The 14,475-nt window shown below is 38.5% G+C and overlaps 2 protein-coding genes across 2 annotated transcripts; both read right to left on the bottom strand.

Moving 5' to 3' along the window:
• Window positions 1–234: 234 nt before the first annotated feature.
• LOC145237285 (uncharacterized) lies at window positions 235–6,585 on the bottom strand. Its single transcript, XM_080100089.1, has 12 exons — window positions 6,491–6,585; window positions 6,082–6,251; window positions 5,621–5,777; window positions 4,913–5,103; window positions 4,512–4,692; window positions 3,550–3,598; window positions 2,954–3,119; window positions 2,248–2,408; window positions 1,672–1,852; window positions 1,245–1,315; window positions 918–1,098; window positions 235–574 (listed from the first exon to the last, which is right to left on the bottom strand). Exons 1-12 carry the CDS (start codon window positions 6,549–6,551, stop codon window positions 326–328), a joined length of 1,818 nt encoding a protein of 605 aa, XP_079956215.1. The 5' UTR covers window positions 6,552–6,585; the 3' UTR covers window positions 235–325.
• A 1,808-nt stretch (window positions 6,586–8,393) lies between these two features.
• On the bottom strand, window positions 8,394–14,474 carry LOC145237284 (uncharacterized). The gene is made up of 12 exons (XM_080100088.1): window positions 14,338–14,474; window positions 13,929–14,101; window positions 13,173–13,329; window positions 12,516–12,706; window positions 12,127–12,307; window positions 11,511–11,559; window positions 11,162–11,327; window positions 10,545–10,705; window positions 9,818–9,998; window positions 9,378–9,448; window positions 9,094–9,274; window positions 8,394–8,737 (listed from the first exon to the last, which is right to left on the bottom strand). Exons 1-12 carry the CDS (start codon window positions 14,396–14,398, stop codon window positions 8,489–8,491), a joined length of 1,821 nt encoding a protein of 606 aa, XP_079956214.1. The 5' UTR covers window positions 14,399–14,474; the 3' UTR covers window positions 8,394–8,488.
• Window position 14,475: the final 1 nt, after the last annotated feature.

The raw sequence follows: 14,475 nt of genomic DNA, 5'->3' as shown, positions 1-14,475 counted from the left end.
ATCTGACTGTTTGAGTGTAGTTTCTGTTTTTGTGCAATTAACTGGTAATTCCTTTATGTTTTTTGTTTCGTTGTTTAAAAAGTCTTTTCGTTTTTGAAATTTATGTGGGGAAAAACGCCACGAATAGCAAACTTTAAACCTTATGTTGCACCATAGCGCCTCATGTGGTCATGTAAACTCTTTGCCCGCAAATCTTAAGGATAAAGACGTGACAAAAAAGCTAACGTTCATAGTATTGGTCTATATTTTATTCCAAGTATATTTTATCGGACGAAACAAGTCGAGCTACTCTATATGCAGCTAATTCACATTCAGCTCGCAGACATCACAACTTTTTACTCAATAGCAAAATGACAGCGCACGCGGCTGCCACGAGCACAAGTACAAAGAAGGCAATCATTTCTTGATCGTGTGACTCCTGAAGGGGTCTGACACTTTGAAAGAAGTCATAGTCGACTTCGTTTCCTTGGGTGACTTTTTGGTCTGATTTCTTGGCGATTAGGATAGGTCCAGCAGAAAGTACGTGTTTCTCACCCACAGCCGCGACTGATCGACGGCGACGCTTCTCGGTGCACTGAAAAACCGAAAAATATTGGTCAATTCAAAATATTAACAAAACAAAACAATTAACACTGAAAAGCGGCTGTTTAAAAAAATTGTAAGTCGTGTTTCCCTATTTGTTTTTTAGATCGATCGATTTTGCTTGGGATGTCGAATGTTGATCGGAACAAAATGGTTTAGCAAGGTATATGTATTTATTCTATCCGTTAGATGTCGCCCGTGCTGTCACGCGAATTTGAACGTTTTTTGACGTAAGTTGTCCTAGGTGTGCCCCCCCTAGTGCATCATTTAGGTTTCAACGTACAACTGTCTCTGTGATTGCCAAAAGAAGCTATAGTTTTTAGAGTATCGCCTACCAGTTCGGGGCACTCGCTGGCTTCGGTGTCACAAATGGTGACGTCACAATGCACGTATATTTCTTGATCAGTGACGTTGGTCCACACGAATGAACGGAATTTGAACTGTCCGTAAATGGGCCGGCTGTTTCTCAACATTATAATCGCGTTGGAAGGATCAAAAGGGTTCACCACTGGGCAACTGAAAATAAACACAAACTTCTGATAATATACTACGGGAGAGACTATGAAAAATATTTCGCTTTTCTTATCATATAATGTTAACTTTAAAGAGATATAATGTTAATGTTGGCATTTATCTCTTTCGTATAATGTTAGCATCAGTACCCGGCCTGGATAACGGGGTAGATTGGAGTAGCTGTTGGTTGATCTGTAAGTGTAGCCCAGCATGATGTCATCTGAAATAAGGATAAAAAAGTAGTTTATTTTGAGATGTTATTGACATGTGTTTGTTATGTTGTTGGATGGGTGTTAAATGTTTGTTACCAAGTGTTAAATGTTTTGTTACGAAGTAGAAATATTTTGCGTGCTAAACCAGAACTTTTAAAGTTTACTCGTTTTAGGACAAAAGATGTAATAAGAAAATTGGTTCCATATGTCACCAGCTGCACTGAAGAGACCTTATAGGTCGAAACATTATGCACTGTCTGCAGCTTGCTTATTATTTTCTGGCTTGATGCTTTTATGTATGGTCCTAAGGTCCAATAGGCAAAAATACACAAATTCTACGTTCATTAAAAGTTTACAAACGTACGTCCACATGAAAGTTGTCTGCCGATGCAGGAACATCTGTCATTTTCACTTCAGCGTAAACATATTGAGGAACAGTTATTGTAGCGTCGTCAGCCAATGGGTCTTCGAATGTATCGTTGTTGTACAACTCGAGTGAAACCTGGAAATGTGCGTCCACTGGGTCCGTATCGAATCCGATTTTCCTAAAATTTAAAAGTTTGTAAGTTATAGCCCTAGTCGCACAGAATAGGAGTCTGGGTGGAATTGTAACTATTATGGTAAACAATGCCATTTCGCGCTTTATCTCGACACTACGTTGGGTTGATTTTCGTTATCTTGTCAACAATAACTCAAAATGTAGTGTTAGCAGATGTGTTCTATGGGAGTGATACGAGCTCAAACCTTTGTTATAAAGTGGTTTCTCTCTTTGTAAACTGCAGCAAAGTTTGTTGAAAATTTAATCTTGAGCGCTGGTACAGGGTAGCACCGATGCTATCGTTTTCAATTCTATTCTCTCTTCTTGTGATCGCATGTATTAAGTTGTATATACGTGAAGAAAATTGTAAACCCTTGGGCTAGCCGGAAATTGTATATTTACCTGATCTCTGGTTCAAGTTCAGACGATGTGACAGTATAGTTGGACTCAAACTCGCAAGTAAAGTTGACACAGAAGATAAAGTAGCGTTGAACAGGAACTGACGGATCAAGATACTTCTGGTTCCAAACGATGTATGTCAGTTTGATCACTCCATCTGATTCCTTTCAGATGCAAAAAATTAGTTGGAAAATAGTTTTTGTATGGACGTTAGATTTTTTTCTTAACAGGTTGAATCAGGCCGGCTTGTTATTAACATCAGGCGTCACCAACGATATACCAGAACGAAAAAAATGACCCAATTACCGAAACATATAAATGAAAATACTGAAGTAAATATTCAAAATAACAAGATGCCGTTTTTTATTCCAGTATTTCGTTCTGGTATTTAACGTTGAAGTGTTGCTTAAAATTTTGCGTTGTCGCGCCAACAATTTTTTTGGGGGATCATTTGTTTATTTTTATAAAAAACATTTTGTGACGTAATCACCACTCAAAAATAATCGTTGTATATGGTCCATTTTTCACTTTCCTGTTACACCCTGGTTTATATGAGTAGTTGACTTCTAAAGTATTGGTCACTCAAAACTGTTTTGAAACCATTTTATGACCAGAAAGGAGCGTGTTTTGTACCAGCATAGTGTTTAGAATTTGGTCTTGTAAGCAACATGTCATTTTTTTATTGTTAAACCACTTGGCAACCATTTACCTCAGCCACTGGGACACATTGGGTGACATTAAAGATGAAGTAGGGATCCAAGTAGGTGGTGACACAACTCGGATCTACGTCTTCTGGTTTAACGTCCTCGCTCGGTGCGATGTACAAAATGTCCCCGGCAGTTGCGTTCAGTTTATGGAGCGTATCTTCGTTTAGGCTGAATAAAACGTTTGATGAATTTGTGAAGTTAAGTTTGTACGGGTTTTTAGATAACACAAATACGGTAGGCTATAATGTAGATCAGTTATAACCAAACTGTGTGCCGCGGCACACCATTGTACCGTGAAAGATTTCCAAGTATGCCTCCAAATATTTTCTATTTTGAAGTGCAAACATTCCCTGGTGTTTTAGGACTTAAAAGCGAAATACTGGTATGCATGGCAAAGAAGCAGAGCTCATATTTTAGTTATTTTAATGAAAAGCATCCTCACTATGAAGTTGAAAATGAACATTTTTTGAAAAATTTATGTTATGTTTATCAGGAAAGTGTGCCGCGAAAAAACATTTAAGTACATTAATGCGCCGCATGCTTAAAAAGTTTGAGAACCAGACCTAGTCGAAACATAACGTTACTAACAGATACTTACAGGATTTCAACAACTTCACCACACGTTAGCGGATCCGGAACTGGACATTCTGAAAAAAGAAAATTTTACATTTTAGACTGCTACCGTTATGTACCACAGTGTACTGATTAATATCCTCAAAGGGGTGCACAATATATCCAGTATGTTTCCTGCTAGCGGGCTCGTGTTGTTTTGTAAACGGAAATGAATGCGCTGGCAATCTGTTAACTGGTGTGTTTAATCGGTGTCATATTTCCTACGCTGCTATCGCGTTTTTTTAATTGTGTTATCAAACGCCCATATGAACTGTAGTATAGCAAATGATAATTAGCACCCGATAGATTGCCACATCAGAACAGTGCATACGAATCTGTGCTTAACTTATGTAACCAATACAATGTACCAAACAGGTTGTATTAGTAATGGTGGCATTAGCACAGAGTTGCAAGTCGGGCCGGGTTCGGGCTTAGGTATTTGTGAGAAAACGGGCCTGACTTTACGTTCCGTGTCCACCATTTAAAAAATAAAATCGCTTAGCTAAGTAACTCTGGCTTTGACCTAATGCCTACTCTACTCTAAAACGTATTGTTTACCCCATTGTGTACTATTGTGTTTGTTGTCTATCTCTTTTTTCTTTCTCATCCTGTCAATCAAAATTTCGGGCCTAAACGGGCTTCGCAAAAACGTTTCGGGTTCAGGCCGGGCTTCGGGCTCATACTTTCGGGTTCGGGCCGGGTTTGGGCTCAGATTTCGGGCCCCCTTGCAACTCTGCATTAGCATTTGCGGAACATTTTGAAATAAATGTCGCCTTACACTTTTTTCGGCCTTTTATCTCTTATCATAATATTAACATGGTACCACAATATAAGCAAATTTAATCCTTTATCTGTCATAGAGTTTGGGTTAAATATTTATCAATTTTGGGTGACGCTTAGACTTTTCGATCAAACATCAACAAGCTTCGTGTACATTTGTCGGCTCACCTGTTTTTATAGTCATGTGGAATCCAAATGCAAAACCGCTGCCGTCGCTAACAAACATCACTCTGAAGTGACTGCCTCCAATCATTGCAATTTTGTTATCCGGGCCGAAGTACATGTGCGTAGCGTTTCCGTACCTCAACGCATTTCCAAACCCTCCAACGTTATCAGGGCCAGAATTTATCTAAAGAAGTGGTTGGAAAGATAATTCAAGTTTGTTAAAGAAACACAAGTGTTTGCAAATTTAAAAAAAAGTTTTAATTGAACGTAATTGTTTGTAATCGCTTTGTCGTGACATTTGCGCGTGTCCAAACGGTGTGTTTTTTAATGTGTTTGTCAGTTTGGTTGGCTTGGTATTCGCTTTTTTGTTGGAGGTATTAAACTACCAATCTGACAATACTCACAAAAATAAAATCGTTGTCGCTGAATATCGTGGTATTCAAGTAAAAGGTGTGTTTACATTCTGGGTTGCTGTCGAACTCCCAAACACAGAACGCGCAGTGAGGATAATCCGATCCGGTGCCAGGGTCAACCGGCGAAGAAATTTCGTGAGTGCCTTCAGAAGGAAAGCGTCCTCCACAGTCGTCGTACAAAACTGTTAGACAACATGCTTTTAATCGGATTTATTGAAACTTACTACATTACACCAAGTATTACGTTGCTAAAATGTTACGTTTTAAATAAGGCATTGATTTTCTCTACCAGCCTGAACCCTACACCCCAAAGGCCTGCTCTTACTTGAAACCGCAAACTGTTGACTATGTATAAGCATTTTCTGAGTCAAATAAATAGACATAGAATAAGCCTTTTAGACGTCCCAAGGCCAGAGACTTTGTGATTTAGGTTGTCCCGTGCCGTGGTGGCTTGGAAGACTAAGATGTAAGCGAAAGTGAAGCAAACCTGAATTTACTGTTATTATGTTGCAAAGGGTAAAATGTGGCCCACATTTGAAAAAAAATATGCAGCATTAACTAAAAATAATACTTGGTAGTAAATTTAAATCATGGGATATCACAAAAATATCAAAGTAGAAAAGTGGTGCCCCCTTAATTTTGTTCACTTGTAAATCCAGCCCTGTATAGAATTTTGGATCCAAGGTTTGTGTCACTTACTTATCTGGTAAGACCATAGCAATGCGGTATGTGGATTTTCCAAGTCGCATTCAATAAACATCATTGTGCCACTGTTGGGTAGGACGGCACCCACTTCACTTCCCAAACCAGTGAAAACTGCCAGCAAGGGGCCAGCATTATCAGCTCCTTCATACACCTTGAAACGTTAAGTAATGTGGGAATAAATGGCAGTGGTTACACAATGCAGTACAGCGTACATGAGTATCAATCCCAATGGAAACGTACATAACTTGGAATCCAACGGCACTAAAATAGCCATTGGGAAATAAAGCACGTGCTTTAAGACATCTTGAGAATAGTGCACCACAGAAAAGTTTGATAAGTTAGCTTTTGTTAGAAATAGTTATCATAAAGTTTGTACCGAGCATTCAAGTCTTGATAAATGCTGTTTAGGAAATTAGTAAGCTTAAAATCAGATCATCGCTTCAGTTTTCTAATACCCTGCATTCGTTGCCTTCGCCGATGTCACCTCTTGCCAAGTACATGTATGGAATATTGGTGAAAGACGAAGTAAGGATTCTCCATTGAGTCATGTTGCAATCAGCAGAAATTTCGTTCTTTCCGGAGTCACGAGCTAAAGCCCCGAGATCGCCGCAAGCGTCACCTACGACTGAAAGAAAAACCTTTATCACCTTAGAATTCTATTTGAAAATAATCTCTCAGGGTTAACCCTGTAGGCTACTATTTTTTTACTGCAAACGATTTTTCATTAAATTAAGGGCGAAATTAGTTTTACAGATTAATAAGGTCAGGTGCCACGGAGTTTAAATTTAGTTGAGCGCACAACAAAATTTAAAACGGCTAAAATTAAAAAAATCTGCAAAAACAAAACATCTTATTGTATTTTACCTTGATCTGCAGTCATTGCAGCAGCAACGAAAAACATTAGGTTCCAACTTGTTATCTTCATTTTATTGGACTTTTACAGAAAGTTTCATTTACTAAAAACCTAGAAGTTAGGATAGAGTTGATTTACCGTGTAACCGGTATTTATACATTCCCATATATATTTATGAGTTTCCATACAATCAAGATAACTAATACATTAAAACTAAAGGTAGTCTTACAAGGTTTGGGTGTTGATATTTTTGTTTGGAATATGTCAGTGAATTTAATCAAACTCATACGATTACAAAAACAGACTAAAAATTATGTGACAAAACTGTACCGAAACAAGACAGCATACCCAATAAACTGTACAGCCCTACACTCTTTACAGTTGCATAATACTATCTCACATAAGATTTATTTAAAAGACTGTGGGTTCCTCGCAGCTCGCGAGAAATCCCTTTTTCACATCTCAGTTTGGAAACTGCGCTTAGCTAATATCAAATATTGAACAAACAAGTGTTTACAAAGACAGTGTGTGCAACCGTTACCTAAAGACCTTTGAGGTGCTCGTCTTACGCACCAAAGGTCCGTATGCTATTTCCAGATGATGACACCAGGTAGTGAAACAGTTGGTTTGTTTTTTGTTCTCCTATTGCGCTGAATGGACCGATAGGAAGTTATTGTCAGACTGCGAACAGCGCAAACTGCCTCACGCCAACCTCGTATCTTTGTTATTAGAAAAATGAGGCCATACGGTTACAGGACATCCAGATTGCCGCATGCACAACTGATGAAATAAAATTGATTCACTTTTTTTAAAATTTAAATCCACCAGTAACTGACTCGTTATTTAGGCCTGTTGCAAGTATACAGTGCTTTTGGATTAGACTATCACTATAGTTTATAGATCATGTTTGATAAAATCCGAACGAATATCTGAATTGGAGTAGGCATTTCTAAATGTAGAGCCAAGACTAGGTTTACCTCCCTGGTTTTCTGTTTTTCGCCTTTGCTCGTTTGGTACACTAAATAATGTACAGTTCGATTTGTTTTGCATTAATGATTTAATGACAAATATCCTATATAAGCAGTGGTTCCCATCCTTTGGTTCGCGCACTAAGGGCAGCAATTCTCAACCTGTGCCTATGGTCACCGATCTGTTTCTCTTTTGGCTTTGTCAAGAGTAAAAGTGCTTTCGTTTTCTTAATTTAATATATTTTTTGCAGTGGATTTCTAAACCACCCTGAGTACCGTTCTTGTATACTCTATTTGATTTGCTTGAAGCTAAATTACCTACTGACCTATATATAATAAACTTCAAAGATTCTGCAACAAAAGCTTATTTGTCGTTACTTACTGTTTTGTTTCGACAGCCAATTTATTCCTCCAGTCATGAGAAATCGTTTGAAGTTGGTGCTGAACTTACTACATATATGTTTTTAAAGTTTGACATCTACTTTTTCGACTGTCAAGCAGAGGGCCACCTAAAGGGATACTTGCAGCCACGATCTATGGAAAGTTGAGAACCATTAAGAAAGAGCAAGTGTTAGAAAAGTGCAGTTTGTGAATTTTTTGTTATGTAGCCTACACGAAACTCGATGTACACCAAGGGGGTGTTTTTCTTTCATCATAGCTTAATTGTGTAGTTTTTGATGTCTCACCATGTGTTTATTATTGTTTATTTGTTACATCACAGTTAAGTTTTCAGTGAAGCATCGATTTTCAGTGTAGTGATTCTGGCCAGAGTTTAATTTAATACGTGTAATACAGCGGCCTCAAACTTTTAACAAGACAATAAAATTGGAAATCTTGTTTTGTACACATGGTTGCAACTCGCTTTTGGGGTCTATATTTGTGTGGTTATGTAAACTCTTTGCCTACAAATCTAAAGATAAAGACTTATGAAAAAAGCTCACGTTCATAGTATTGGTCTATATTTTATTCCAAGTATATTTTATCGGACGAAACAAGTCGAGCTAATTTATGTGTAGCTGATTCACATTCAACTAACAGACATTACAACTTTTTACTCAATAGCAAAATGACAGCGCACGCGGCTGCCACGAGCACAAGTACAAAGAAGGCAATCATTTCTTGCTCATGTGATTCCTGAATGGGTCTTACACTTTGAATGAAGTCATAGTCGACTTCGTTTCCTTGGATGACTTTTTGGTCTGGTTTCTTGGCGATTAGGATAGGTCCAGCTGAAAGAATTCGTTTCTCACCCACAGCCGCGACTGATCGACGGCGACGCTTCTCGGTGCACTGAAAAACCAAACAAATATTGGTCAATACCAAAGTTCAACAAAACACAACAATTCACACTCAAAATCGGCTGTTTAATCAATTTGCAAGCCGTGTTACCAAATTTGTTATTTAGTATGATCGTTTTTTCTTCGGATGTCGAATGTTGTTCGAAACTAAATTTTGTAGCAGGGTAAATGTATTTATTCTGTCCGTTAGATGTCGCCCGTGCTGTCATGCGAATTTCAACGTTTTGTGACGTAAGTTGTCGTAGGTGCGGGCGCCAGGGCATCTTTATGTATCATTTAGGTTTAAGCTTACAACTGTATCTGTGATTGCCAAAAAGAGGCTGTTGTTTTAGATAGAGTATCGCTTACCAGTTCGGGGCACTCGCCGGCTTCGGTGTCGCATATGGTGACGTCACAATGCACGTAAATTTCTTGATCAGTGACGTTGGTCCACACGAATGAACGGAATTTAAACTGTCCGTAAATGGGCTGGCTGTTTCTCAACATTATAATCGCGTTGGAAGGATCAAAAGGGTTCACCACTGGGCAACTGAAAATAAACACAAACTATTAAATAAAATACTACGAGAGGGAGTATGAAAAATATTTCGCTTTTCTTATCATATAATTTTAACTTTAAAGAGCATCAGTACCCGGCCTGGATAATGGGGTAGATTGGACTAACTGTTGGTTGATCTGTAAGTGTAGCCCAGCATGATGTCATCTGAAATAGAATGAAAAAGTAGTTTAACACGAGAATTTGGTAACATCTGTTTGTTATGTTGTTGGTTGTTGGTTAAATGTTTGTTACCAAATCGTGCTAAACCAGAACGTTTTGGATTTTTTCACTCGTTTTAGGACCAAAGATGTAATAAGAAATATGGTTCTATATGTCACCAGCTGGACTAAAGAGACCTTATAGGTCGAAACATTATGCACTGTCTGCAGCTTGCTTATTATTTTCTGGCTTGATGCTTTTATGTATGGTCCTAAGGTCCAATTTATAACCCGTCTGGAACTGGGTTTACGTATGTACTGGGCAAAAATACTTTAAATACACAATTCTACGTTCTTCAAAAGTCTACAAACGTACGTCCACATGAAAGTTGTCTGCCGATGCAGGAACATCTGTCATTTCCACTTCAGCGTAAACATATTGAGGAACAGTTATTGTAGCGTCGTCGGCCAATGGGTCTTCGAATGTATCGTTGTTGTACAACTCGAGTGAAACCTGGAATTGTGCGTCCACTGGGTCCGTATCGAATCCGATTTTCCTAAAATTTGTTTCATGTTAAACCGGCAATCAAACCACAAGCGTGCTGGGTTTGTATAGGCACTTTTAGTGTGTAGTTATGGACATGCATTGCATAACCCAGTCGAACTTTATACAAGGGCTATCTCCAAATTATCATAATATACCAGAAATGTAGTGTGGTTATCACAAAAGTTCTTGTGTAAAATGTTGACATGATTTTGTAATGTAATTCCGTTATGTTTTTTTAGGATTTCTCCAATGTTCTAGTGTAATTTACGATTGAACTTTATCGGTGTTTTCTTGCTTGAAATTTTCAATGGTTTTGTGGAAACAATCTTGGGTAATTAAAACGAAACAATACAAACCACATTTTTTTTCACTGGGAAGTTTTTATAAGTTGTAGCCCACAACTAATCGCACATCACGGAATTGTGGGTTAATTTGTAACTACTATCGAAAACCAATGCCGTTTCGCGCTGTATATGGACATAAACACGCGTTGATTGTCGTATATACGCGAAGGAAAGTTTCAGACCCTTGAACTAGCCGGAAATTGTATATTTACCTGATCTCTGGTTCAAGTTCAGATGATGTGAGAGTATAATTGGACTCAAACTCGCAAGTAAAGTTGACACAGAAGATAAAGTAGCGTTGAACAGGAACCGACGGATCCAGATATTTCTGGTTCCATACGATGTATGTCAGTTTGATTACTCCGTCCGATTCCTTTTAGATGCAAAACAATCATTTTAAAAATAGATTTTTGTATGGGCGTTAGATTTTTTCTTAACAGGTTGATAATAATCGGACCGGCTTCTTATCGACATCGGGCGTCACAAACAAAATACCAGAACGAAAAAAATGACCCTATACCGAAATATCGAGTCGTCGCGCCAACAATGTTTTTCTGGCGTCATCTGTGTGTTTTTTTTGATGACAAACATTATGTGACGTAATCACCACCTAACAATAATCGTTGTATGGTGCAACTTTCATTCTCCGGGTAAACACTGGTTTAAATGAGTAGTTGACTTCTGGTACTGGTCACTCGAAACTGTTCTGAAACCATTTTTATGTCCAGAAAGGAACGTAACAGCGTGTTTTGTAACAGCATGGTGTTTAGAATTTGGTCTTGTAAGCAACATGTTAAGTTTTTTCTTTGTTAAACCACTTGGCATTTACCTCAGCCACCGGGACACATTGGGTGACGTTAAAGATGAAGTAGGGGTCCGAGATGGTGGTGACACAGCTCGGATCTACGTCTTCTGGTTTAACGTCCTCGCTCGGTGCGATGTACAAAATGTCCCCGGTAGTTGCGTTCAGTTTATGGAGCGTATCTTCGTTCAGGCTGAATAAAACGTTTGATGAATTTGTAGGCGCAAGTTAAGTTTGTTTACTCAAAAATTTATGCAAGTCCGGGTTTTTAGATACCATAAACACGGTAGGCTATGATGTAGATAGTTTACCTATCAACCATTAATAGATTACACAAGACCTAGTCGAACATAACGTTACTATAACAGACACTTACAAGATTTCAACAACTTCACCACACGTTAGCGGATCCGGAGGTGGACATTCTGAAAAAAGAAAAAAAAAACGTTATAGACTGCTACCGTTATGTACCACAGTGTACTGATTAATATCCTCACAGGGGTACACAATATATCCGGTATGTTTCCTGTTAACGGGCTCGTGTTGTTTTGCAAACGGTAATGTATGCGCTGGCAATCTGTTGACTGGTGTGTTCAATGGGATCGTGCTTCCTATGCTAATCGCGGCTTTTTAATTGTGTTATCAAACATCCATATGAACTGTTGTAGCAACTGATAATTAGCACCCGATAGATTGCCACATCAGAACACTGCGTACGGATCTGTGCTTAAGTAATGTAACTAATACAATGGACCAAACAGGTTGTATCAGTAATGGTGGCATAAGCATTTGCGGAACATTTGGGAATAAATGTCGCCTTACACTTTTTTCGAGCTTTCATCTCTTATCATATTATTAACAACATATCACAATCTAAGCCAATGTAATCCCTTACGTGTCATAGAGTCTGGGTTAAATATTTATCGATTTTGGCTGACGGTGAGACTTTTCTACCAAACATCAGCAAGCTTCGTGTACATTTGTCGGCTCACCTGTTTCTATAGTCATGCGGAATCCAAATGTAAAACCGCTGCCGTCACTAACAAACATCACTCTGAAGTGACTGCCTCCAATCATTGCAATTCTGTTATCCGGGCCGAAGTACAGGTGGGTAGCGTTCCCGTACCTCAACGCATTTCCAAACCCTCCAACGTTATCAGGGCCAAAGTTGATCTAAAGAAGTGGTTAGAAAAATAATTAAAGTTTGTTAAGGAATCATACGCAAAAAGTTTTAATTTAATCGTAATTGTTTGTAGTCGTTTGTTGTGACATTTGCGGGTGCCCAAACGGTGGGTTTTTCAAGTGTCAGTTTTTGTCAATTTGGTTGGCTTGGAACTTTTTTTCTAGGAGGTATTGAACATACCAATATGACAATACTTACAAAAATAAAATCATTGTCGCTGAATATAGTGGTATTCAGGTAAAAGGTGTGTTTGCATTCTGGGTTGCTGTCGAACTCCCAAACACAGAACGCGCAGTGAGGATAATTAGACCCGGTGTCAGGGTCAACGGGCGAAGAAATTTCGTGAGTGCCTTCAGAAGGAAAGCGTCCTCCACAGTCGTCGTACAAAACTGTTAGACAACATGCTTTTAATCGGATTTATTGAAACTTACTAAATTAGACCAAGTATTACGTTGCTAAAATGTTACGTTTGTAATAACCCATTCTTTTTCAACTACAAGCCTAAATCCCAAAGGCCTGGTCTTACTTAAAACCGTAAATTGTTGACTGTGTATTGCTGCATTATGCATTAATTAAATCATTTACTGCAGTGGAACGTTGGCTGGGATACGAATAAGCATTTTCTGAGTCAAATAAACAGACATAGAGTTTAGACGCCCTTTGGCCAAAGCCTTTGTGATTTAGGTAGCCTACCCTGTGCCGTGGTTGCTTAGGAAACTGAGGTGTAAGTGGATGGTTGGTTGAAACAAGCCTAAAATTAGTGGTAATGTTGCAAAAGATGCATTTGTAAAACATATGCAGCATAACTAATCCTGCCCTGTATGGAATTTCGCATCCAAGGTTTGTGCCACTTACTTATCTGGTAAGACCATAGCAATGGTGTATGTGGATTTGCCAAGTCGCAGTCAAAAAACATCTGGTTGCCACTGTTGGGTCGGACGGCACCCACTTCACTCCCATCGCCAGTGAAAACTGCCAGCAAGGGGCCAAAGGTATCATCTCCTTCGTGCACCTTGAAACGTTAAGTAAGGAAAATTTTCAGACTTTTAGGTTATTATTTTGTTTAATATTGTTTTGGTTTTATGTTTGAAGAAATAGCAGTGGCCACACATTGCAGCACAGTAAGTATGAGTGAGAGAAAACGTACATAACTTGGAATCCAGCGGCACTGAATTAACCATCGGAAACGGCTTTAAAGACAGTGGTCGTCAACTGCCAGGCCGCGACCCAGTGCCGGTCCGCGAGGAGTTCGTTACCGGGCCGTATCGTTTTCAGTTTAAATGCATTGAAACATTTTGTATCCCGGGGATGATAAACTAATTTAGAAGTTTTTATTGCTAACTATTTGACGTTTTTTTAATGCCGATCCGTTATCAAAATTTAGGTTCAAAACCAGTCCGCAGTGTAGAAATTTTTTCCTTTAAAGGTTGCCAATTGCTTTAAGACATCTCGGGAATGGTGCACCACAAAAAAGTTTAATAGTTTAGCTTTTGTTGGAAATAATTATCATAAAATTGCATGCACTGAGTATTAAAGTGTTTGAAAACGCTGTTTAGGAAATTTGTAACCTTAAATGCAGACCATTGTCTCATTTTTTTAAATATTTAATACCCTGCACTCGTTGCCTTCACCGATGTCACCTCTTGCCAGATACATGTATGGAATTTCGGTAATAGACGAGGTAACGATCCTCCAATTAGTCATGTTGCAATCCGCATCCATGTCGTGCTTTCCGGAGTTACCAGGCAATATCCCCTGATCGTAGCATAAACTATCACCTACGACTGAATGAAAAACCTTTATCACCTTAGATTTCATATTTCAGAAAAATCGAGTTGACCATGTAGGCTTGTGTTTTTAAAATGCAAACGATTTTTCTTTAGTTAAGAGCGAAATTAGTTTTACAGATTAACAAAACTTTAAAGGGTAGGTGCGACGGTGTTTAAATTTAGGGCAGGTGCGATTTATTTAAACAATTAAATATAAAAAAATGCTACAAAAACATCTTATTGTATTTTACCTTCATCTGCAGTCATTGCAACAGCAACGAAAAACAGTAAGTTCCAACTTGTAATCTTCATTTTTGTCGACTTTTACAGATAGTTAGGTTTAGAAAAAAACCTAGAAGTTATAGTAGAGTTAAGAAGCAACGTGTAAC

Source organism: Phallusia mammillata, chromosome 7 (genome assembly GCF_965637545.1).
Source record: "Phallusia mammillata chromosome 7, kaPhaMamm4.hap1.1, whole genome shotgun sequence".
Lineage (NCBI taxonomy): Eukaryota > Metazoa > Chordata > Ascidiacea > Phlebobranchia > Ascidiidae > Phallusia > Phallusia mammillata.
The sequence above is the reverse complement of the archived record's forward strand: the minus strand, read 5'-3'. Positions and strand labels throughout refer to the sequence as shown.

Excerpts from the sequence above, each read along its gene's own strand:
- LOC145237285 (XM_080100089.1), bottom strand. The coding sequence starts at position 6,551 with ATGAAGATAACAAGTTGGAACCTAATGTTTTTCGTTGCTGCTGCAATG. Across the intron at positions 5,778-6,081 it reads GCGAAGGCAACGAATGCAGG|GTGTATGAAGGAGCTGATAA; the intron begins GTATTAGAAAAC and ends TAACGTTTCAAG. Across the intron at positions 1,853-2,247 it reads GAACTTGAACCAGAGATCAG|GAAAATCGGATTCGATACGG; the intron begins GTAAATATACAA and ends TTTAAATTTTAG.
- LOC145237284 (XM_080100088.1), bottom strand. The coding sequence starts at position 14,398 with ATGAAGATTACAAGTTGGAACTTACTGTTTTTCGTTGCTGTTGCAATG. Across the intron at positions 14,102-14,337 it reads TGCAATGACTGCAGATGAAG|TCGTAGGTGATAGTTTATGC; the intron begins GTAAAATACAAT and ends TTTTTCATTCAG. Across the intron at positions 9,999-10,544 it reads GAACTTGAACCAGAGATCAG|GAAAATCGGATTCGATACGG; the intron begins GTAAATATACAA and ends AACAAATTTTAG.